Genomic DNA, 26,283 nt, shown 5'->3' with positions numbered 1-26,283 from the left:
AGATAACCTAATCACTGCATTCTCCTGTGAAGAAGTCTCTATCCAAGTTGAATGTTGCTACCTTTTTTGAATGAATGTTTAGAACCCTTTTAATTTGGGAGCTTCTGTTTCTGGAGTTATGGGAAATTTATCAAAAGTAGAGTTACATATCATCATCATCATCCAAAATACATGAGCATTTGTTTATATCGAAAGATACTGACTAAAGTAAATTAAATAGTTTTTCTTGGTAGATATTTGTGTTCTGAGAACAAAAAGTTGATACTGGTTATTAAGAGATATATTAAGGAAGCAAAATGAGCAAAGACTAAAATACAGTCATTCCTGCCGTAATGCCATGTGTGTGTTCCTGGAAAATCTCACATTCTGCAAAAGTAAACACTAAACTAACAGGGCTTATGAGAAAGGTAGTGTTGGTACAGATTGCTTCCAGCTGTATAACTTTTTAAGTTTAGCGCTACCAAGTAAAATACCGATCCAAATGGCAGCACAGATATCTTCTGACGTTTACACCTAGACCCAGTCCGCACTTTGCAGCCATGTACTCTGGAGTTCATACTTCCTCCTTGAAGATATTTGCTTCTAGTGGAGACCAGTTTAATCAAAACTAAAAACATAATTTGGAGATACCCTTCATCAATTAAGGTGTTTTGTTTTATTTTACTTTGATAGTGGGGAAAGGTGTTCACATCTCCGTCTATACTTGCAGCCTCCCAAGATAGCTTAGTATAAAGGAAAGTCAAGTAATTCTTTAAACCAGTAAAAGTAACCACTTCTTGCAGTAAAGGAAGGTGCTCTGTAGGGGTTTTCTCCTGCCCCTGGTTACTTCAAGTCATTAATATGCTGGGAATAAGATCTTTCACAACTTTGCATTACAGTGACAAGATTCCTCTATTTGCCAATTACATATAAACTAACTCTATTGAAGAAATAACCAGACAGTAGCTATTGATAAAATAACTATGTGTAAACAGTAGAGAAGATAGGGCTAGAATAAATGGAGGTAAGAGAAGGTCAGGTTTGGTACATCCTAAAGTGGAGTATAGTCAAAATCTAGAAAGATGAGGTTAAAACTAGCAGAACCAAATAAAAATTTTCTTTAGAGCAAAAAGAAATTCATTCCATAAAGCAATGTTTTGTGAGTATGTATCCCAACCCATGTCAGATAACCAGTTAATTGTGGCATAATTTCCCATTCTTTCAAGAGTGTAATGGTGCCCAGCACATATTAAACGAACAGTTACTGCCCTCTTTCCCACTTAGCCTGAACGCTGCCTTAGTAATCATCTCAGTACCTCATTCCAGGCATTACTGCCAACCAATCTGATTTGGCATATCTTGTGACGTTATTTATTGACAACTTGCCGTAATCCAAGCAGTGTGCTAATTCCTTTACCAAAATAATTGTATTTAATTCTTGCGGCACTCTATGTGGTAGGCAGTTTTTTGAGGAAGTGGATGCTTAAGTATTATCAAACTGATTGCAATAATAAGTCACCTCAAATCCTTTATGTAAAAGGGTATAATATGAAATGAATAATAGTATAAATATAACAAAATAAGAAAACAGTGAAATTACAGTTGATGGTAGATACTTAAGCTGAAGTGTTATTATAAGTTGGGAATGGGAAATCATTATAAGATACTGAAATAATGGAAAAATAGAGGGCTCAGAAAGCCAGTTGGAAGATTGAGACAGATGTATAGGAAATAAAGCAAGCCTTGATTTAAGAGGTGGTGAAGGCAGCCTCAGGTTCTGACTTTGAGATTTCTAGTTTTAGTTGCTGTGAGCTTTATTTCCTATGCTTAAAAAGTCCTTGAGATTGCTTGTGGTATTCTTAAAGTAAGTTTCCTTTTTACTTGAATTAGGTGAAATGACTATTCCTTTTGCCAAATATGATGCCTAAGATAATAACGGTTCAGAATATAGAATAAAGAGAAGGATTTGAGAAACACACGGTTCTGATCATGTTGAATTTGAGGTTGGAATGTCCAGTGGGCCCTTGATTATGCAAAATCTCTGGGTTAAAGATTTTTAAACTCATGAACTATAGATCATAGTGGAAATGTAGGAGTGAATGAGATCTTCCGTAGAGAGTGAGAAGAGTAGAAGGCTTGGGCATGAACCATGAACACCAATATATCAGGAGCTGGCTGAGGAAGAAGGGTCTAGTGCTAGAGAACTAACACTGAATAGTCTGAGTTAGAAGAACCAGAAGAGTGATGTCAGCAAAGTCAAGGTAGTACAGTATCAAGAGGAAAAAAATCACTGTCAGATGCTCTGGAGAGATCAGGTACCATTGGGAGTGAAGGTACGTTTGATTTGGTGGTGAGCTCCGTGATGGCCTTTGCTTGCTAACACAGTTCTTAAGGGGTAAAGGTAAGAATTGGAAGTGTGATCTCAGTGGGTCAAAGAGAAAATGCAAAGTGATGAAATACGAAAAAAATGTATCAGTGCATCCTGATAAGTATCAGAAATATAGTGGAAATATATTATGATGATGAGGGGGGCCATAATTTAGGGCTGAAATAGACCTTAGAGATATCCAAACAGCAACTCCTTATTTTAACACATGAGGAAACCAAGTCTTAAAAAGGTTTAGTAGTTTATACTGTGGCAAAGCTAATAGTGGCAGATAGAACGGATGGCATCTAGGTCTTCTGATTCCAAATCTTCCAGTATATATAGGCAAACTCTAAGCTCAAAAGGGGGGGGGGGAGTTTTTTTATGATTTCTAATGTTTATCACACTGTTTGAGCATTTGGATTTATTCTTTCTCATATATAAAAGGGAATAAGTTATGCTTCTGCTAGAGTATATTAATCTACATGCCCAATGTATTAATATTGTATGTATAAAAATGTTGATAAAAAGCCACTGGCTGGATCTAAAACAAAATGCCAAACTCAGTCATGTTGCAAAATTTAAGCAAAATACGTATTCATAACCCATTAAGAGAAAATAATTTTGTTTTTGATTGGGGAGCATCATTAATATTTATAAATAATGTTATAAAAGTACTAAGTGAATTAGAAATGTAAAATACTGAACCTTAAAATAACCACTCTTATTTACGAGTGGTATGTCTTATCCTTTGGCAATTGTGTGAAAATAAAGTATTCACAACAGTATTTTTGAGCATCCATACCAGATCATCATTTCTTTAGTCTTTGGTATAAGAGCACCACCTATGGGTTTCTCAGATGTTTGGGGGAAAAAATTTTAAGCAAAACCTAATAAAATTATTTCCAGTTTTTCCCTATAATTAGTCTCTCCATCTCCATTTATTTAAAGGTTAAGAGTTGTTTGCTTTGTCATAGATTATTCCTACCCAGTTTTTGGATGTGTCTCACTGCTGTTAGATCAGCTAATAAGTATTTCAGTACTTATATGCCATTTACAGTGTTATACTTGTAAGTTAAACACAGTTTAACTCAAAATTGTATTATTCTCTTTAATGTAAATGAATCTTTTAATGAAAATGAACAGTTTTCTACATCCTGGGGGAGAGATGATAATAGTTTTTGCCAGTTTATTTGTATGTTTGTATCTTCATGAACTTAAGAATTTGTTCAGTATACTGCTACAAAATGCTTTGGCAAGAGGAGGTAAAGAAAGAAAAAAGGTCTTATAAATGATTTAGGGCATCTTTTCATTAATTATTGTGATAATAACTCATTAGAACAAGGTTGGAAGCAAAACTCTGGCACTTCAGTGTTAATAAGCCCAAAATAGAATCACATTTGGATAAATTTAGTCTTTTCCTAAAGTATCAAATTACACTGTTTTGTAAGGGAAATTTTACTCTTAATGAAATTTAACGAAAAAAAAAAATTGGAAGCATTGTGTGTGGGCTAGCAATAAGATGTATGCTAGGCTCTTGATATATTATATCCTTGTGTTTTATGCCATGAATCTCTGTGTTTGAAAAGTGATTAAAATCAAGATCCCTTTGGCGGTATACCCTAATTCCAGACTAGACGCATTTTAGGCATGAACCTGCAGAGGTTTAAAACCTCGATTGCATGTTTTTTTCAGGGAATGGGTAATTCTATAGAAATAAGTATTGACTCTTTGAGCAATATAGCTTGCTTTTATTTTGATCATTATGGATACAAACTTTGTAAAATTACTTCCCAGCATAATTACCCTAAGTTGAGCAGACTGTAACCTCTATTACACACACACAGACACACACACACAATGGTCATTTTGGCAGCTGCTCTCCCCACTTCTAATTTGCTCCTTCTAATCCGCTCTTACTTTAAAAATAAGCTAATCCAGTTTGTCAAAACTGTATCAGATAAGAGGTTCCAAGATTTTACATTTTCCTGAAGGTTTAAACATTCATTGCATTTTCTTGTAACCAGTGACTCTTTTATAAATTAAGGGAGAATAAATTGTCAGATTATCAGCTGAATTCTGGATGGGTAAAATGTGAACTGTGAGAGTTCAAGATAATGAAAGGAGAATAGTACAGGGAAAGTGTTGGTAGTAGTTTGAATTTATTCTCTATTCTAAAATATTTAGATATCTAACCACATCATGCTACTTTAATCACTGACTATTTCAAGCCTTTATTTTTAAAATAATTTAGGAATCATTTATGACCCTGTAATAAAGTTCCGAAGTATTCATGGAATGAATTAAAGAACTGCTTTGAAGTAATTCTGAAGTAATGTTTTGCTGTCTTTATCCAATCATCCACTAACTTCTTAACAACCCAGCATCTTACCGTTATGTTTATATGTGCTTTCCTTTAATTATTTTGTTCAGAAGACTATTTATCTGATTTTTTTTAATTTAAAGTGTCCAAAAAGTAGTTCAGTAAAGTTGAACTTTAGGTAGTTTATAATAAAATAAATTTAAAAATGAATTTTGAAAAAAGATAGATGGATCAACTGATCTCCATGGCTAAAGCTAGCAATCTTAACAATTTTAATGTTATTCAGGGATCCAATTTGAAAACTTCCACACCTCCCTAAAACGTTGTATTTAATTAGAATAAGGTACTTTGACTAAAAGGGAAGAAAATAAAATGATTTCATTAGAATAATAAAAGCTTTTTAAGGTCGGCAATACCATATTTTATTGTATATGATTTGATGTCTGAAGTTTTTTATTTTTAAATAAATACTGATTTACTTAATGCTTTGTTTTAAAGTATAATAATTAGCTAAGATTGCTTTGACTATCTTCCAGCTTGTGGAGAAACTCCAGAACAAATTCGAGTACCAAGTGGTATAATCACGAGCCCAGGCTGGCCTTCTGAATATCCTGCCAGAATCAACTGTAGCTGGTTCATAAGGGCAAACCCAGGGGAAATTATTACTATAAGGTAATTCTGATACCTTCCTGTATTATTGTATGATATTTTATTACAAAGTATAAGTTCAGTTTCCAAGTATCATTGCTCAACATGCAGTAATATAAAAAGATGATTTTTCAGAAAATATAGTAAATTATATTTATCAGTACCATCTTGAGGGTAGGAACAGCAACCCGTTCTTCCTCTTTTATTAGGGCATGTGTTTTGAATATTTTCTAATGGTGGTAATGAATTTGCACTGAGCCATCTGTATTCTTCTAGGCAGTTTTTTAACAAAAGGTACACATTTGCAAAACAGCTTATTAGGATCAACAGTGTAATCTTTGGCCATGAGACAGATAAACAGGACTCAGTAATCCACTTGGAGATCTAACCCATAATCTTGGTCTTGTTAGTAGAGTCCTCTACCGTAATGAGTTAAAACATGATTGTAGGCTATGTCTGTGTGTAAAACTTAAAATACGCTGATGATGGATAAATACTGTGTCTAGAAAAATCTCTTTCTTTCATAACACTGAGACAATAGAACATTTGTTAAGAATACAGACTGAAAGATATTCCTAGGGGAAATAACCATAAGTTTAAGATCCTAAGAATAAATATGATATAAATCAGGAAAATTAAGATTCATTTACAGACATTTAAAATTGCAGAGAAAAACTGTGGGAGTAAGATGTTAAGGAGGAAACATTCAGTGGAACTAGATATTGCTTGCTTAAGGAAATTATATAAAAGCTATTAGGAAAAAAAAAAAATTTTGCCTGAAGGGGAGAAAAAAAAATAGTGTACCTAAACAAAGAACCATAACACAGTTAAGAATGCCATTCCTGTCACAAAGACAGCACAAAGGCATCTTTGACATTCTTTCATTAGTTACATTTTTATAGGTAAGGATCATGGAATTTTAGATTTAGAAGAGACCTTGCAGATCATAGACATACATCCCTTAATTTTACAATTTTTTACAAATGAGATTGTAAATTTAGCCTATTTTTGAATCTTTCCATGTTCCTCTTTTATATTCATTAACTAATGAGGAAACCAGTCTCTTGAGGAACACAATTGTAGTCTATCCCCTTTTTTTCTGTGGAAGTAAAACAGGGACATGTGGTATGTTTTCCTTTGGTGCCTCTCTGCCCCAGGCCACATCTTTTGGAACACTGGAGCCGAGCTTCTGTGGAAGCTGTAACACTCCTCTGTGAGAAGTATGATTCCCTTGCTTGATGGATTGGTAGGATGTACCATTAAGGTTATCCTTCTGCAGCAGTACCAATGTTGGAATCTGAACAATATGCCTATTTTCTGTTACTTATAACATGACTAAGTACAAATGTGTTTACAAAGTAATATTTTGCCATAGGGATTCCAAATATTTTTTAAACGTAAAACTAGACTTTTTGGAGATTTTTTTTCTTTTAACCTAAAAATCCAACCCCAAATTAAATTTGCAGCCTACCAGCTCAGTTATGTAAAACTTGGAAATTCTTGCCAGCACAAAGGAGGTGACATGGAACACTGCCATCTGGTTCTGATCATGTGTTGGATCCTTGAGATTTCACAAAGCTACGCTAAAAACCAAGCAAAATACTGAAATGCAGAACAATATTGGAGGTGAGCTCCACATCTAAGGGAAGATTTCCTAAATTCTGGATGGAGTTAACAAATTTGGATTTACACAGCCAGCCTCATAAAATCAGAAAGTAATTTTAGTAGTCGTCCTAGTTCTTACTGAAACCATTAACATGGTAATACCAAACTTTAAAAAGATGACACACCCACATAATACACAAAGAAAGTCAAGTTTCACTTGTGAATATTGGTGTAATATCTTAAATATATTGTTCAAAAGAAATTTATGCCATAATCAAATTCAGCTCATTTAGACACACAATTGAGTCAATATTAGGAAATATTAAATTAGTTTACCATATTAACAAGTCAGAGAAGAGATATGATTATCTAGATATGATTATCTAAACTAGACAGATGTTTTAAAGCTTTTTGGTAAAAACAAAATCAACATTCATTCCTGAGTTTAAAATAATTAAAATCTAGATAAAAGAGAGAAACTAAAATCACCGACTATAAACAAACAATATTTAGACCTCTCCTTATAAAACTGGTTAAAGAAGGTGATACATAAGCATTTTTATCCCTTCCCTTTAAATCTGCCCAAATCCACAAAGGCCATCTTATCCACAGGAGGTAGAGGATTGGATTCTGGTTCCCTGCTTGAAACCAAGGAGTAGGGTCAGGATATTTTGCTCAAGAAAGGAGGCTGAAAAAAGCTTCTACTAACCACTGCTTGAACTTTTCATGGGGCTGAGAGCTTAGAAAGGTAGGAGACATACCATAATAAATAGGAATTTAACTAAGTCCCCACTGACTCTGTGACGGGGTCTATAATATTACTCTGAACCACCGTCTTAGGACTGGTTTTGGAATGGAGACCTAAGTGGAGGTAGCTACAAAACAGATGCCGTGGGGGAACATAGGAGGAGATAAAATTTAAAAAACAAAACAAAAACAGCACCAAAAATCTTTCACAAAAGCATGCAACCCAAATTTCTAGAATGTTTGAAAAACTTTAATACTAACCAAAACAGCCAACAAAATCAAGTTGGAATACAGATTTACTACAGATGTTGTACACTTTAATATACTGGGGTTTTTTTTCTTAACCTTTTTTATGCCACGAACACTTTGGTAGTTTGGTGAAACCTATAGATCCTTTCTCAGAATGTTTTTAAATATATAAAACAAAACACATAGCATTACAAAGGGAACCAATTATTCCTGAAATACAGCTATCAGGTATTTTTACAAATTTATAATATGATAGTACATATATGCTTATTTATTAACATATTAGTGAGCAAGCCATGCTTTTAACAATTACTATAATTTCAAAGTGGTTTTGAGTGTAAATAGTTATTCTAGATCTCTATTAAAACTGAAATGTAAGATGAAATTATCTGTGATTTCTATTGGTGACAGTGTGAGAGGTACTATAAAAACTATTCATGGTTTGTTGTTTATATTCATAAGTGAAGGAAATGTTAAATTTCAGTTACAGGTGGGTGAAAATAAAGTTGTAAATTTTTCTACTGAATTTGAGAATTTGAGAGAATTCTCAGAGGGAAAGAAACTTTTTTAAAAAACCCTCAAAAACCTATTAATACAGGAAAGGAGGGAAATGAGAACCCCATTCCCCACCCCAAATAGAAAAGCTATTCAATCAAAAAAACTCACTTACCCTTTAAAAGATAGACTATCCAATCAGGTTTATTGGTTGGGTGATTGATATGATCCCTCTCCAATGGGCTTAATAAGAACATACCTAAAACAGCACCAACAGAAAGTCTAAAAAATGAGGATAGGGAAAGATAAGCTATGGAAGTACAGATCAAGAGAGAGCTAGTGCAGGAAGGTTAACATCAGTTGTAATTGACCTTAAGACACAAAGTATTAGTAACAAATGGAATAATCCACTAGGAAGATATAATAATGGTTCAACGTCGTGTACCTAATAACACAGCATAAAACACAAGCAAAGCAGACTGTGGGGGGAGTTACCAAGTTTGACCAGGTTTGACTAGTGCACAATTCAGTGGAAGTTTCTAAACATATGTTTTAATCTGAATTTAATACATTAAACAGGAAAACAATTAGTAAAAATGGAGACGATTTGATAAAGCTAACAAGCTTGATTCAGTAGACGCATGTATTACATATGTGTGTAATGTTTATACCTATTTCAGTGAATAGAGAATACACATTCCTTTCAAAGACATATGTGACATTTATTTAAAAATTGATTATGTATTAAATAAAGGAATTCTGAATGTATTTCCAGACTTTACATCATTCACATTTTCTCTGATCATAATGCAGTTAAATTAGAAACCAACAATTTTTAAAAAACCCATATGTTCAGAAATATATTCCTAAATAACTTCTGCATTAAAGATGGAAATCACAGTGAAACTCAAAATATTTTTAAATAGCCATAATGAAAGTATTAGATATTAAAGCTGTTGGAATACACTGAAAGAGTACTTAGAAAATTTTACAGCTTGAATGCATTGATTTAAAAACTAGTAAGATGGGAAATAAATAAGCTCAGCATTTTCTCAAGAGTTTAGAAGGAAAACTACAGGGTAAATCTTTAGTAGAAAAACTAAAGTTAAGATCAGAAAATAATTAAATAGAAAAAATAACCAAAAACTGGTTTTCTGAAAGAGTGAGGAAAATAGACGAAGACAGATCTCAAGGCAAGAGTGAAGAAAAAAGAGGAAAGGTACAAATAAAAATAAAAAAAAAAAAAAAAAGAACAAGTGTCTATAGTTATAAATACAATAATAGAGATTTTAGAAGCCATAAAGGAATATCATGAATGGTTTATACTGATACTTTTATAAAATTAGAAGAAATGAATCATTTTCTACATGTGTGTTACCAAAATTGATTCAAGAAGAATTAGAAAACTGATGAATGCAATAGCTATTAAAGAAGTTAAATCAAGAGTCAAAATAAGATTTCTACACCCAGATAGTTTTACGGGCAAGTTTTGCCAAATGAATAGAGAAGAAATTTCCTTAACCTGATAAAAGTTACCTGTTTAATAAATTTAAAAATCAAACTTAATATTGAATTTAATTTTAGCACTAAGGACCAAGACAAGGATACATGCTTTCACTGCTTGTACTTGAAGCTCAGTCAATACAGCGTTCCAACAAATAGAGGTTAGTGGTATAAAAAAATGAAAAGGAAGAGGTGAAACTTTCCTCATTTGCCAATACTACACTTACCTACATAGATAATCCAAACAAATTTAAAGACCACCGATATGAAAATTTAACCAGTTGTATGAAAGTACTATGTAAAACTTTGCAATGATAAATTTTACTTTCAAGATAAAATGATAATTTCTAAGAAAATTTAAATTATCAAAACTGACTTAATGAAAGTTTAGGAAAAACTGATTAAACCAAAAAGCGTGAAGAAATTGAAAATCTCTACCCTAAATCATTTGTACTCTGAAGAGGCACAAGGCACAGGTTTGTAAACAGTGTCTTTGTTACATAAACTATTCTGAAGCATAAAAAAAGAAAAACTGAAAATTACTTTCACTTGTAAATGTATTTGAAACATCCTAAATGAATATTAGCAAACCAAATCCCTAGTAGTGTATATGTGAGGACATATTTATTGATTATTTCTTTTGTTCTGGATCAGGTCCCTGATTTCATGAATCTTCATTGATTAAAAGTTGGGAGTTCTCTGGTGGGCTAGTGGTTAGGATTCTGGGCTTTCACGGGCATGGCCCTGTTTCAGTCCCTGGTCGGGGAACTGTGATCCCACAAAGCCACAAGGTGCAACCAAAAAAAAAAAAAAAAAACAGTATATTAAAGGACACTTTGATTACTTCCATATTTTGGCTATTGTAAATAATGCTGCAATGAAAATTGGGGTGCATATATGTTTTCTAATTAGTGTTTTTTTCTTCCAGTAAATACCTAGGTGTGGAATTGCTGGGTCATACGGTAGTTCTATTTTTAATTTTTTGAGGAATCTCCGTACTGTTTTCCATAGTGGCTACGCCAGTTTACGTCTCCACCAACAGTGCACAAAGGTTCCCTTTTCTCCACATCCTTGCCAACATGGCTTTGACAGTAACCATTCTGACAGATGTGAGGTGATATCTCATTGTGGTTTTGAGTTGTATTTCCCTGATGATTAGCAATGTTGAGCATCTTTTCATGTGCCTATTGGCATCTGTGTGTCTTCTTTGGAAAAATGTGTGTTCAGATCCTCTGTGCATATTTTAATTGGGATGTTTGTTTTTTTTGATATTGAGTTGTATGAGTTCTTTGTATATTTTGGATTATTAACCTCTTATTGGACATATCATTTGCAAATATCTTCTCCCATTCAGCACAGCCACTATGGAAAGCAGTACGCAGGTTCCTCAAAAAATTAAAAATAGAATTACCAGACGATCCAGCAGTTCCACTCTTCATATCCAAAGAAAATGAGAAAAAAAATTTGAAAAGATATATGCATCCCAGTGTTCATAGCAGCATTACTTATAGTAGCCAAGACATGGAAGCAACCTAAGTATCCATCAACAGATAAGTGGATAAAGAAGATGTGATATAATGGAATATTTCTCAGCTATAAAAAAAGAGTGAAATTTTGCCATTTGCAACAACATGGATGGCCCTACAGGGTATTACACTTAGTGAAATAAGTCAGACAGAGAAAGACAAATACTGTATGTTTTCAGTTTATATGGAATCTGAAAAATAAAACACATTAACGAATATAACAAAACAGAAACAGACTCACAGATACAGAGATCAAGGAGAGGGACAAGATAGGTGAGGGGTATTAAGAGGTACAGACTACTATGTATAAAATAAATAAGTTACAAGGATGTAATGTGCAGCACAGGGGAATATAGCCAATATGCAATAATAACTTTATATGGTGTATAAGCTGTAAAAATATCGAATCAGTGTGTTGTACACCTGAAACTAATATAATATTGTAAGTCAACTATCCTTAAAAAAAAAAAAAAAAAAAACTCCTCAGTAAAAGATACCATTAAGAAAGACTGACAGCACCAACTATTGGAGAGAATGAGGGTCTGAGTGGATCTACATATATCTTGCATAACATACATGCCCCAAATAGATACATGTTTATACTATATAAAGAGCTCTTAATTAAGAACAAATTGTAAGGTACCAAGGATATAACAAGGTGATTCACAGAAAAAGAAATAGAAATAGCTAATAAACATAGGAAAAAGTGTTTCAATTTCAGTAAATAAGGAAATGCAAACTAGAACAATGATAAATCTATTTTATCCACCTAACTGGCAACAAATCTTTAGAAATAAAATGTTGCATTTTGCCAGAGTTGTGGGGTATAAGGTGCTTTTTCATACGCACTTGGTGGAATTGTGAGTTGGTATAAACATTTTTCTCAGTGTTGCTATCAAATTTAAAGTGGAATTGTGTCTTTTGACCTAGCAATTTTACTTCTAGAAAAATTTGTCCTAGAGAAATACTTGCTCATGTGTGTGTGGAGAGAACATGTATAAGGATTCCAGCATTGTTCATAATAGTGAAAAACTGGAAGCAGTCAAATCGTCAGCCTTTGTTATAGTTACTCAGAATATTTAAAGTATTTGTTTATTTATTTATTTATGGCTGTGTTGGGTCTTCGTTTCTGTGCGAGGGCTTTCTCTAGTTGTGGCAAGCGGGGGCCACTCTTCATCGCGGTGCGTGGGCCTCTCACTATCGCGGCCTCTCTTGTTGCGGAGCACAGGCTCCAGACACGCAGGCTCAGTAATTGTGGCTCACGGGCCTAGTTGCTCCGCGGCATGTGGGATCTTCCCAGACCAGGGCTCGAACCCGTGTCCCCTGCACTGGCAGGCAGATTCTCAACCACTGCGCCACCAGGGAAGCCCCCAGAATATTTAAAGAGGAAATATCCTGGTACAATAATCCTTGGATAATTAACTTTATCATCACTTGGCTTAAGGCAGGAATCTCACTTTTCGGTGAGACATGTTAGTAGAAAATGCTATTTTGTTTTTTCTTTTTTCATAGCACTGGCTAATTTTGTACGTGCTTCTTATTTGACTTTTCTGCCCTTTATTCATGCCCATATTTTATGAAGTACAAGATAACGTTTGGTTATAAATCATTTATGTAGAAAAGTATTCCCAAACTCAGGGACTTTTCACTGAAGAAGTTTTTGGTTTGTTCATTTTTAACTTTTTTACTTGGCTCAGGTTTGCTATTTGCTCTCCTGAAAATGTAAGCTGTAAACTCATTAAGCAGGCAGATGAACCAGTCTAATCTAGAGAAGGCAGACTTCCTCTATGTCTTTCAGTTCATCGAATTATGGAGTGGTTCAAACAGAGAACAATTTAGGGTGCTAAGAATTAGAAGTGGTCCTTCCTAAACACACACAGGGAGAAGAAAAAGAAACATCGTGCCAACTGTCTCCTGTTTTTTAGCGTTTTTTTGGAATTTCGTGTTACTTATGAAGAAGTATTGTTCTGGAATCTGGGAAAGAGATATAAATGTTAGGAACACAGAAGCAGTATTATTATTTGCTGATGATATAGTCGTGGGCCTAGAAGAGCCAGGATAATCAGTGAATATATGGAGGCTTATAATAAAGTCCTCAGTTACTTTGTATTATTAATGAAATTTTTTTCCAAAATTTCCTTTTCAGTAGCCTTTTCTGACTTTTTATTTGTAGTTTTCAGGATTTTGATATTCAAGGGTCCAGAAGATGCAGTTTGGACTGGTTGACGATAGAAACATACAAGAATATTGAAAGCTACAGAGCCTGTGGTTCTACAATCCCACCACCATACATTTCTTCACAAGACCACGTCTGGATCAGGTTCCATTCCGATGACAGTATCTCTAGGAAGGGTTTCAGACTGGCATACTTTTCAGGTGTGTTTTTAAATAAGAAGAAAGATATGGAACAGAATTCTATAGTATTTACTGCTCAGTCACTTCGGGACTCGCCTTCTAAACAATGTCCATTTAATTGTGACCCAATCCTCAAGGCAGCTGAGATTGAGGAATTAGAGGCTAAAGATTCAGGTGCCGTAGATCCGGGTCTCCAAAAGGCATTTTGTATAATCCTAATAAAATGATTAATTTTACAAACTAAGGTCAGTTTTCTTTTTAAATATTTTGAATACGTTTATTTTAAAAGGAACTTTTTCCCCTCAAGTGTTTACCAGTATCCTGCAAGTTACTTCAGAATGTATTTTTGTGTGTGCATTACCCTTGTCTTTACACCTTCAAAGAAAAGACATAATCAATTTCACTTTCGTAGTTTGTAGTATCAGAAGTCTTCTTACGCTAATTCTTAAACTTTATCCAAAAAGAGTGAGCAGATCATACAAATATGAAGAACTCAGAGCATTAGAGTTATGTAAATTTTTGCTGAAAATCATTTTACATTTTCTGAAATTACATGGTTTCCTTTAGCAACATATGCTGCTTTTTCTCTTTTTTTTATTAAAAGCACAGTCTTTGTAATATTTACTTAGGTCCTGAAGCACATTTTCTGTCACCTATTTGCCAGTAAATAAAAGTTGTTAATGGAGAGGTAAGCATTGGCCGACATCATCAGTGTGGACTGTAGGAATCTAATGTTTGGTTTTCTTTCCCTACCTCATTATTGTTATATATTTAAGGTAGTCCACTAAGATAATCAGAATTCTATAAACATTTCAATTCTTTTCTCTCTTCTTCCCCCTACTGTTTTGTTGAGTAAATTTATACCTTTAGCTCAGACTCATAAAATATTTTGCAGTTGTATTAAAACAATAGAAATTATAAAATGGAAGTACCATGTTGTGGTTACATGAAATGTTAGAAATAGAATAGAGTTAACTTATGATAATCTTAGCAAAAATTTGAGTCTAAATAATGGGCTTGCAAAATATGCTATGATACACAAAGCAAAATATTGTGTGTATGTGTATATATATATATATAATATATATAAACAACTCAAAAAGAATATTAAAACTGGATTTGAAAAGGTGATTATTATAGAGGAGTTTTTCTTCATTGCAAAATGTTTATACAATAGAGTATTTGAAATTCTTAGGCAATACATCCTACTAACTTATATATCTTACATCACTTTACTAAATGTTCTGCAGTAAAATAGCTTCTGCAAAAGCAGGATTGGTCTTTTCTCTTTAGATCAGCTGTAGAGATCTTCATGGAACAAATCATAAGTGTTTAATAAATTGTTGAGTAATCAGTAAGCCAATATTAATTTGTCATTAGAGTTTAACCTATTTTTGATCAAGCCCAACTATCATTTGGGCTAATCAACATTTATGATAAAAATGCCACTTGCTGTTACATACCCTTTAAAGAGTATGTTTTTTCCTCCTTATCTCTCCATCTCCCTCCTCCCAATGTCCTCCCAGGGAAATCTGAGGAACCAAACTGTGCTTGTGACCAGTTTCGTTGTGGTAATGGAAAGTGTATACCAGCAGCCTGGAAATGCAATAACATGGACGAATGTGGAGATAGTTCTGATGAAGAGATCTGTGCCAAAGAAGTGAATCCTCCAACATCGGCCGCTTTCCAACCCTGTGCTTACAACCAGTTCCAGTGTCTATCTCGGTTTACCAAAGTTTACACTTGCCTCCCCGAATCTTTAAAATGTGATGGGAACATTGACTGCCTTGACCTTGGAGATGAGATAGACTGTGATGTGCCAACTTGTGGGCAGTGGTTAAAATATTTTTATGGTACTTTTAATTCTCCCAATTATCCAGACTTTTATCCTCCCGGAAGCAATTGCACCTGGTTAATAGACACTGGTGATCATCGCAAAGTCATCTTACGCTTCACTGACTTTAAACTTGATGGTACTGGTTATGGTGATTATGTCAAAATATACGATGGATTAGAGGAGAATCCACACAAGCTTTTGCGTGTGTTAACTGCTTTTGATTCTCATGCGCCGCTCACTGTCGTGTCTTCTTCTGGACAGATAAGGGTACATTTCTGTGCCGATAAAGTCAACGCTGCCAGGGGATTTAATGCTACTTACCAAGTAGACGGCTTCTGTTTGCCATGGGAAATACCCTGCGGAGGGAACTGGGGGTGTTACACGGAGCAGCAACGCTGTGATGGGTATTGGCATTGCCCAAACGGAAGGGATGAAATCAATTGTACCATGTGCCAAAAGGAAGAGTTCCCATGTTCCCGGAACGGCGTCTGTTACCCTCGTTCTGATCGCTGCAACTACCAGAATCATTGCCCAAATGGCTCCGATGAAAAAAACTGCTTTTTTTGCCAGCCAGGAAATTTTCATTGCAAAAACAATCGTTGTGTGTTTGAAAGCTGGGTGTGTGACTCTCAGGACGACTGTGGCGATGGCAGCGACGAGGAGAATTGCCCGGTAGTCGTGCCTACCCGAGTCATAACTGCAGCCGTCATAGGGAGCCTTATCTGTGGCCTGCTACTGGTCATTGCCTTGGGATGTACTTGTAAGCTTTATTCTCTGAGAATGTTTGAACGAAGGTCAGTATCAAGACAAAACTACAGTGCTTATGCTCTCTACAGTAAAAGCGTGGCCCAAATATTTACAACACATTTTTTTTTAATGAGATTAGCAATATATTTTTGTTATATTGTTGAGAAATAAATACTTCTTATGATTTATAAAATGACTATGAAAAGCCTATGACTCAAAAACCTAATAAGAACATCAGAAAACAAATAAATACTAAGAGTTATGAGGTGAGAAAAGCCAATCAGTATTTATCAGTTCCTGTTTTCAGGTTAATCTGTCTTACAGGAATTTTGCAAGCTGTAATTCTCGGTGGTTGCTCTTTAACCTCGGTTTTTATAAATATTAATTCAACAATTCCAGATATTTGAGAACCTTCTGTGTTGAAAGCATTATACAGGTGAATAGAGAAATGCGTAGGAGTAATCTCATGGGCAGTTTACAGTTAGAAGGAAGGAACTGTTGGGTAGAATTAGATGACAAAAAATATAAATGTTGTAAGAGCTATAAAATAAAGTGGTATAAAAGTCGCAGATCTCAGTTAAGAAGTGGTTCAGCGTTAAAGGGTGGCCTTCAGGGAGAGCTGTCTTTTGTGTGGTAGAGGAGAGACTGGACCTGGGAGAAGTTGATGGCAGAGAGGCCTTCTAGAAAGCTCCTGTGGAGACCATGACCGTCAGTCCCAGGAGAATTACAAATGATAGATACAACAAAGAAGTCACATACCAGACAGCTAAGAATAGATGCACAGTATCACAATAACCAAGTGCATCTTATCTTTGGTTCAGTATAAATGGTCAGAAAATGTTTTACTACACTGCAACATAAGAGTACAATGAAGACCAGAGGTCTTGAGTTTAAGAACAAGTTATTCCAGAAAGGGTTTTGGTGACTCATTTCACTCTTTTCCTTATCTGAAAAGTAAATGTGTTGGACTTGATGAACAAAGTGCCTTCTAAGAATTTTCAAATACTTTCACCTCAAGTCTCAAGCCCCTATGTTCTTAGGGGTTTAAAGATCTAGTACTTTTATCTTTTACGGGGATATCTAATTTATTAAAACTTAGTGATCCAGACCCCTAGTGTAAAACCGCATGAGACTAAACTGTCTGCTGCATCTTTGTGTTCTCAGTGTAGGGTAGTATAGATACTCATCAAATGTTGGCTAAGTAAGCTTTACAAATGAACAAGTATACTAAAATTCAGATTGTTTTAATTGTTGATAATTTAAAAATTACTGTTTTGGCTTGCCTTTTTTTTAAATCCTTTTCATCCCCCTGTTTCTCTCAAAGATCATTTGAAACACAGTTGTCCAGAGTGGAAGCAGAATTGTTAAGAAGAGAAGCTCCTCCCTCTTATGGACAATTGATTGCTCAGGGTTTAATTCCACCAGTTGAAGATTTTCCTGTTTGTCCACCTAATCAGGTATGTTGCAACTTATTATTTCTCTTTCCGTACCTCTTAAAATGAAATCTATACTTGTATATAATGGTAAAGTATCCTTGACTGTGTCAGAATTTTTGCAGTCAAGTTAAGAATTAAATATATGGAGGGTTTGAAATTATACAGTTGACCCCTGAACAACGAGGGGGCTAGGGACACCCACCCTCCGTGCAGGTGAAAATTCACATGTAACTTTATAGTCAGACCTCTGTGTCTGGGGCTCAACATCCGTAAATTCAACCAACCATGTATCATGTAGTACTATAGTATTTGCTATTGAAAAAAATCCACATATAAGTGGACCCGTGCATTTCAAGCCCATGTTGCTCAAGGGTCAACTCTAATTGTTTCACTGTATTTTAACAAATTCAGAAGTATACTTTTCATTCTTTACTTCTGATTTGGTTAGGTGATTCTTAAGCATTTTACTGTTTAGGATAATTTAGTGCGTTAAAATTCAAAAGTAAAGTTTGACAGCTTATTTTCTACTTGAACTATTTCAAAGATTTAAAAAGAAATACTAAAGTTGATATGCTTAGTAATAGATTAGTAACATGCTAGATTAAAATAAAAGTTGTTGAAATTAAGTTAACATTTCTACCTGACTTGAGAGAAAACTTCTTCACAGCTGGATTTTACAGTGCTTAAAAATTCATATCATTTTCTTTAAATAGTAACTCATTCTTTATTAATGTTTCTGAATTCTTTAAATTTTTGTGAGTGATTTTTTACTTCGGGTGTACATTAAAGTGATCCAGTTATACATATATATATATATATTCTTTTTCAGATTCTTTTCCATAATAGATTATTATAAGATATCAAATATAGTTCCCTGCAATTTCTTTTTTAATTTCTTTTTCAGTGCTTACAGTTGTGCCCAGGGTTCTTAAGGGCATTAAGGTTTTCTACATTTAAAATGTAAATTCATCCAGAATCATTTCTAGAAGTTGTTCCCAGTATCAGAATTAAGAAAAATTGATGAACATTGTTTTCCCAGTAATTTAATTCTGTTCAAAATGAAAGACCGTTTCCTTTTTGTTAAATAGGTTTCCAGTTACAGTGGGTCATCTTATTTGAGTCTTTTAGGAAATCTTTGTGAGAATCTGATGTAATTTGCTAAGTAAGTAATTCAGAACTTCCACTGGTTGGAATTTTGTGTGCAACATAGGAAAAACCTACATGTGTGGCTTTTATATATTGTTGTCCCTGCCATGGGGAAGGGTTCTTTTTAGGTAGGAATTCAGAGGATGGTTAATTCCATCCACCCACTCCACCATGTATCACCCCACCCCTATATCCTGAGGCTACCTTCAAGAGGTTAGTCAACTGTGAAGTTAGAGGGGGCACAGTCCACACAAGACAGCCCTTACTTCTAAAACCAATTTTAAGTTCCGGGGCTCCCAAACCATCCTCAGGTTTGATAATTCACTAGAAGGACTGAGAACTCATTGAAAGCTGTTTTACTTAATAGTATAAGCTGGTGTAACTATTATTGCTGGGAAAGGATCCAGATTAAATCAGCCAAAGGAAGAGACACGTAGGACAGGGTTCAGGAGGGTACCAAACACGACCCTTCCAATTGTCTTTTCCCCATAAAGTCAGGACAGTGTTATTCTCTCGACACAGGTGTGTGACAGTATGCACGAAACATTGCCAACTAGGGGAGCTCACCCAAACTCGGTGTCCAGGGTTTTTACTGGAGCTCCATCACATAGGCATGATTAATTGCACACGTGGCTGATCCCAGTCTCTAGCCTCTCCAGAGGTTGACTGATTCTGCTGACTCGACTCTCCCACGCTACATCACATTGGTGTGGCTCAGAGCCTCCACCGAAAACGCGGTGCTACTCTCTGGCTGGCCCAAGTCTCCATGCAATGACACTCCTGTCAAAGCTGACATTCCAAGGTCTGAGGTCTCATCCCAGAAGTAAAGGGCAAAGGTCAGACCTCACTTTGGGTAAGGTTTCAATTCTTTACTACCTACTACAGCATTTTTGTAGGGTTATAATTTACCCTTGTGAGGGAATTCTGCTTCAACAAAGTTTTAAAATAAAATATGTTTGCAAATGGCAAACTAGATTTTATTCAGTTAATGAGATTACACTCTTATGTTTGAAACTTTTGGTAATAAATTATCAAATTTCCTTATTTGTTTTTAAAAAGAAAAATAATCTTCTGATTACCAACTCATTCAAAATAGCGATCCTTTCTGAAGAATCCTTTTCTTCTGCTTCATAAATGGAAGAAGTATATAAAATTATTCCTAAAACAATCATGAGATCCCCTTGTAGAATCTAATGTTAAACTGGCAATCATTTAATTAAACAGACTTTGAAGCCAGTAGAGAGCTTCATCTCACTGACAGACTATACTGTTAAAGTCGGCTTTGAAGTGTGCTGAAGGCATTGTGGGTGGCAGCTGCATAAAAGTGGAGGATATCTGAAGAGCCTTGTATTCATTGCTGGATTTAATGACAGTGCTCACACAAAGCCTTAGAACGTGAATGCCAAATGAGGAGGACCAAATCTATGGAGTTCATAGGGATGAGAGCCACTTTTTTTTTTTTTTTTTTCAGTTAGTTTATAGTTACATTCCCAATTGGTGAAAACTCTTACTCATTTATATAGTAAATTTTATGTGCTGATATTCAGATTTCTTATTGGCAATCTGTTACTTACTAAGGCTAGACTATGAAATAGTCCTGTGATAGTAGCTTCTTAGCTTTCTGTGAATTATATTCCAGGGATTATGTTCAAAGGGTGTATATGGAAATCACAAATCTATATGGAAAACCTGAGGCTAGCTGTACGGTATCAGCTTGGATTTACTTCAATACCAGTCACAAACAGAGATGGAAAACATATGTTATCACATCTTCTTATTCTCTTCCCTTCCTTTTTTCTGTGGGGGGATAGGCAAGAGCCATTCATTTTGGCGGAGGGAAACTGTATCACCTTTTGAAAGGGAGTATATCAATTCACCATTGTTTCTTGGAAATACTGTATTTTAAATACTAAATGCCAGATTGATGAAAGCTGTGTTTGTTCCAAGTTTGATTACTCCTTTTTGTAACCACTAGATGGAGCTTAAAGACTGTTTTTGTAAATACGGTAGATTTTTGTTTTTTGTTTTTTTTTTAATTCCGATAGTCATTCATCTAGAAAAAAGAAAATCTAGATGATTTTTCTTTCAGTTGGGCAATATGGTCACCTCCCATATGCACTAATTAAAAATCACCAATTTTCAAAGAATAAGGTTATAATTTATGTTTAACATGAAGCTGTAGAAAATAAGACATAAATCTTTTTTTTTTTAAAGACTTTTTTTTTTAAAGGAATTCCTTTATTTTTATTATTTATTTATTTATTTATTTATTTATTTATTTATTTTTGGCTGTGTTGGGTCTTCGTTTCTGTGCAAGGGCTTTCTCTAGTTGCGGCAAGCGGGGGCCACTCTTCATCGCGGTGCGCGGGCCTCTCACTATCGCGGCCTCTCTTGTTGCGGAGCACAAGCTCCAGGTGCGCAGGCTCAGTAGTTGTGGCTCACGGGCCCAGTTGCTCCGTGGCATGTGGGATCTTCCCAGACCAGGGCTCGAACCCGTGTCCCCTGCATTAGCAGGCAGATTCTCAACCACTGCGCCACCAGGGAAGCCCAAGACTTAAATCTTTAAGATTGAGAAGGAACCCAAATGTCTCAGATACCATTGAATAGGGCTATAAACAAGTTAATTTCTTTGGCTTTTTGTTTCCTGTGCTGCATTACAAATACAGTAATTCCTTTGTTTATGACAATATAAATAAATTTGTATTTATTTATAATAAATATTTATGGATATTTATTTATGGATATCCTCAATTTATGGATATCCTCAATATCCACTCATTCAACAAATCCTTGAGAACCAACTGTGAGATATAATTTTTACATGTTTTGGAAGGTTTCATCCTTGTAAATCAAGCCTAACTTGTGCTGTGTTAAAACAAAAAAACAAACAGCCTAGTTTTCACACTCCTTTAGGTCATTTAGAGGATTATTGTAGAGATCCTTCTATCTTCGTAGCTAAAGAAGTATCAAATACTTTTATTTTCCATCTTTGGTGCATTTCTAGGATTGGATTACTACGTGAAGTTTTGAAATAAAATTGCTGTTGTAATTGGCATTAAACATCATTTTAAAGTTCATATATAAAATGAAGTATCGAGAAAATCTTAAACACAGTGAACAGTGGTTCAAGTTATAGGTTAGATTCTGGAGTGAGGTGAACCTGTATCGATGAGAGAATTTAATTCATCCTCCGTAGCCCGTAAAATGAGTAATAGAACTTTCATCCACAACACATGCTGAATAGAAGGGTGTTTTCCATCTTAATACCTCGTTGTTAGCTGTTTTAAGATCTTTTCTTTCTTTTTCTTTCTTTCTTTTTTTTTCCCCGCAGGCTTCTGTTTTGGAAAACCTGAGGCTAGCTGTACGGTCTCAGCTTGGATTTACTTCAATCAGACTTCCTATGGCAGGCAGATCCAGCAACATCTGGAATCGTATTTTTAATTTTGCAAGATCACGCCATTCAGGGTCATTGGCTCTGGTCTCAGCAGATGGGGATGAGGTTGCCCCTAGTCAGAGTACCAACAGAGAACCTGAAAGAAATCATACTCACAGAAGTTTGTTTTCTGTGGAATCTGACGACACAGACACAGAAAATGAGAGAAGAGATACGGTAGGAGCATCTGGCGGGGTTGCAGCTCCTTTGCCTCAAAAAAGCCCTCCCACAACAGCGGTAGAAGCAACAGTGGGAGCAAGTGGAAGTTCCTCCACTCAGAATACCCGAGGTGGTCACACAGAAACCGGACGGGATGTGACAAGTGCGGAACCCCCAAGTGTGAGTCCGGCGCGTCACCAGCTCACAAGTGCGCTAAGTCGTATGACTCAGGGGCTACGTTGGGTACGTTTTACATTAGGGCGATCAAGCTCCGTAAGTCAGAACCAGAGCCCTTTGAGACAACTTGATAATGGGGTAAATGGAAGAGAAGAAGATGATGATGTCGAAATGCTGATTCCAGTTTCTGAAGGAGCTTCAGACTTTGACGCGAATGACTGTTCCAGACCTCTTCTTGATCTTGCCTCCGATCAAGGGCAAAGGTTCAGACAACCATATAGTGCAGCAGACCCTGGAGTAAGACCAAGTAATCGCGATGGCCCCTGTGAGCGCTGCGGTATTGTCCACACTGCCCAGATACCAGACTCTTGCTTAGAAGCAACGCTGAAAAATGAAACGAGTGATGATGAAGCTTTGTTACTTTGTTAGGTACAAGAATCCCATCAGGGAGATTGGATACAAGTTGGAGCAATATCCATTCATTGTTTTGGAACTTTACAATTAAACTAGTTTTAATTTAAAAAGAAAAAAGATGCAGGGTGATTTCTTACTATCATATGTTAGCCTGCATGGTTAAATTAAACACCTGTAACTCTATAAACTTTAGAGTTTACTATTTTAGCAGCTAAAAATGCATTATGTATTCAGATTGTTCAATAATGTTCTTCCATTTGTTTCTAATTGTTTTCATCCTGGTACTGTAGTTCGCAGTAGAGATATGGCTGCAGAAACTCATTTGACTGTCAGTTTCTGTCTATCCTATGTTAAAACGTTTCTTTGTTCAAAATAATACCTTCTTTTAATTGAACCCTTTATGCTTTTGCCAGTACATCTTGTAACTTAATATACTAGATGTTAAGGTTGTTAATATAAAAAGAGAAAAAGTCCTTATTCTCACCTGTTTTTATTTGTATAACATCTGTCTAAACATTATTAGATTTCATAATATGAGCTTGTCAAAGGGAAAAAAACTGTCTAAAATTTTTTCTCATGTTTAACATGCAATGATGTGAAATTTAGATAGAGTTAGATAAATTAATGGCAAAAACAAAACTCTTTTATAAATTTTCTAATGTTGACTTTAATACTCTAATATGGTACAAACCAAATGGTAAAAAGCCCGAATCATTTCTTTTTTTATCTCTATTTAAGGACAGAATTAAGCGGATGAAGATATTCTACTATGCATTAAATCTTGAACTTTATAAAATATGTACAAAAATTGTACAAGATAAGTTCCAACTGGTAATGTCTTTCCCTGATACAGGGTTATGCTTGTATTGGCCCCTCGGGATTTGCACTAAAATCATATCAAGGTCTCAGATGAGTTTAGTGCAGAAGCACTATCACTTTAAATACTATTATTTGCTATCATAATGACTATATATTTCCATAGCTTAAGGGGGGGGGGGCGTGAGGGGGCATTTTTATTACAACTTGAGGTTGCTTTGCTAGTTTCATATTTATTTGTTGTATTTAAAAACTGCATTATAGTAAGAAAGTGATTTTTTCAATATATTTTATTCATAAGGGGAGGATCATACTACATGTTGAAAAGCAAATTAAGAAATCATTCAGATCACCTCCCTTTTTTAAGTAAAATGAATTGCAAAACCCCGCATATTTTTTTATTGTCAATTCCCATTTATTTATTCTTTAGCTGTCTGTTTTAGTAGCTTAATGTTTGAGTATGAAAAATGTATTTGTGTATGATTATTGCTATTTATTAAATTTTAAATACTTTGCTGAATGTCATTTTAAAGCATGTTTGAGGTCTTGTGTATTTGTCGTGTTATGCTGTCAGGAAGAACTGACTGAAATGTTTTAATATGTATCAAAAATTAAAATGACTTCTTTTTTTTGTATTGCCTTGAGGTACTTTTTAAATCAAAGTTTCTATTTATTTTTGTTCCTTTGGTGCATATACAATTTCAGGCCATGAAATATGCAGTGTGTCTAGAAGAAAAATTAAAGAGGGGATGTCTTTCTTAACTCCCTTATGGTAAAGTAGTAGCTTACACCAGTTCTCAAGGGTAAAAAAATCCCTAAGGACCTGGACATTATTTTGCCTTTAATTGATGTGTCTTATAAGAGTCAGTAACTATATCAGTTCTCTTTTTATATTATTTTCAGATACATTTTAGACCCCTGTACAATATTTTACTGGCAGAATTTGGGTTACCAAATTAACCTTGTTTAGGTCCTACTAATTATATACTATTATGTATAGGTTTTTTGTTTTTGTTTTCTGACATATATTTTAATTTCTTTGTTTAATTAACTAATACATCTTCTTGATTCAAACAGTAAAAAAATTAAGTCTCTCTCCTATCCCTGACAGCCATCTTCTAGTTCCCTTTCAAAGAAATAGGTACCAAGACCAAATTCTTGTATACCCTCCAGAAATACCATATAGATACATAAATGTATCTATATGTATAAATGCTATATGATGTAATACAAATTGTAACATACTATGCATTCTTTTTCTGCACCTTTTTTCAAGGGAAGAAGTGTATCTGCTACTGGTTGAATGTTAAAAGTACAGTTGGGTATTTCTGTTATTTGACTTTTCACATTTAAAAATTTGATCTATCCCGAATTTAAGGCTCCAGTTTTTCTTCCTAGGTAACTACCTAGTTACTGCAAGGCTGTTTATTAAATCTGTCCTTTCCTTGCTGTTGGAAATGGCCCTTTTATCATATTGCAGATTTTCATATTATGTGGATGTATTTCTAGACTCTAATTCCATTCTCTTCAATTGACTTGCCTTTTTTTTTTTGTACCAGTCCTACACTGTTCTAATAACAGTAATTTTTAAATGTTCAAATATTCTTGCTTATTTCTCCATTTGAACTTTAGAATCAACCCTTTGTGTTCCACAAAACAAATCCATTGTACATTTTTTTTTTTGGACAGTTTTACTTTTATAGGTCAACTTGGTGAAATTTGACATCATTATCATGTTAAAGCTTCTATCTAAACCATGGTGCCCTATCCAAAAATGGTTCCCAATTTGTTCAAGTCTTTTTTGTTGTTTCCTTCACAGATGCTTCGCATTTTACTTTACAGAGATCTTGTACATGTTTTTCAAGAGTTCTTAGAAATTTTATTATTTTTGTTACCATTATTAAGGAAGTCCTTTCTGTTTATAATTTAGTCTGATTTTAGTATATATGAAAGCTAATGACTTATTTATGTTAATTTTCTGCCCAGCTACCAGACTCTCATTTTCTTATGGTTTGTAATAGTACTTCAGTTAATTCTTTTGTGTTTTCCAGTTATACAGTCATGTCTTCCAGTTTGCATACCTCTTTATGTCTTGATTGCATTGTCTAGTACTTCTAGAATAATGTTAAAATATATTGGCTATAATGAACTGGGTTGAGATATATACATTTAATCATGTTAAGGAATATCCATTGATCCCTATTTTAAAATAAATTAGTCAAGAATGCATGTTGAATTTTATCACATGCCTTTTCATCTTCTATGGAGATGATCATACGATTTTTCTCCTTTGACCTTTTAATATATTTTGTCATTTTGAACC

The 26,283-nt window shown here is 34.7% G+C and overlaps 1 protein-coding gene across 2 annotated transcripts in view; it reads left to right on the top strand.

The window, feature by feature from the left end:
- LRP12 (LDL receptor related protein 12) overlaps positions 1-24,532 on the top strand; it is an 82,581-nt gene extending 58,049 nt beyond the window's left edge. For both annotated transcript variants that reach the window (XM_068526016.1, XM_068526015.1), the window contains 5 exons: positions 5,204-5,339; positions 13,614-13,816; positions 15,322-16,426; positions 17,704-17,836; positions 22,293-24,532. In XM_068526016.1, coding sequence (XP_068382117.1) covers positions 5,204-5,339; positions 13,614-13,816; positions 15,322-16,426; positions 17,704-17,836; positions 22,293-23,159 — 2,444 coding nt within the window. In that variant the 3' untranslated portion in view covers positions 23,160-24,532. The remainder of the gene's footprint in view (positions 1-5,203; positions 5,340-13,613; positions 13,817-15,321; positions 16,427-17,703; positions 17,837-22,292) is intronic.
- Positions 24,533-26,283: the final 1,751 nt, after the last annotated feature.

This window comes from Eschrichtius robustus, chromosome 17, assembly GCF_028021215.1.
Source record: "Eschrichtius robustus isolate mEscRob2 chromosome 17, mEscRob2.pri, whole genome shotgun sequence".
Classification (NCBI taxonomy): domain Eukaryota; kingdom Metazoa; phylum Chordata; class Mammalia; order Artiodactyla; family Eschrichtiidae; genus Eschrichtius; species Eschrichtius robustus.
Note: the sequence above shows the minus strand (reverse complement) of the source record. Positions and strands in the feature narration are given on the sequence as shown.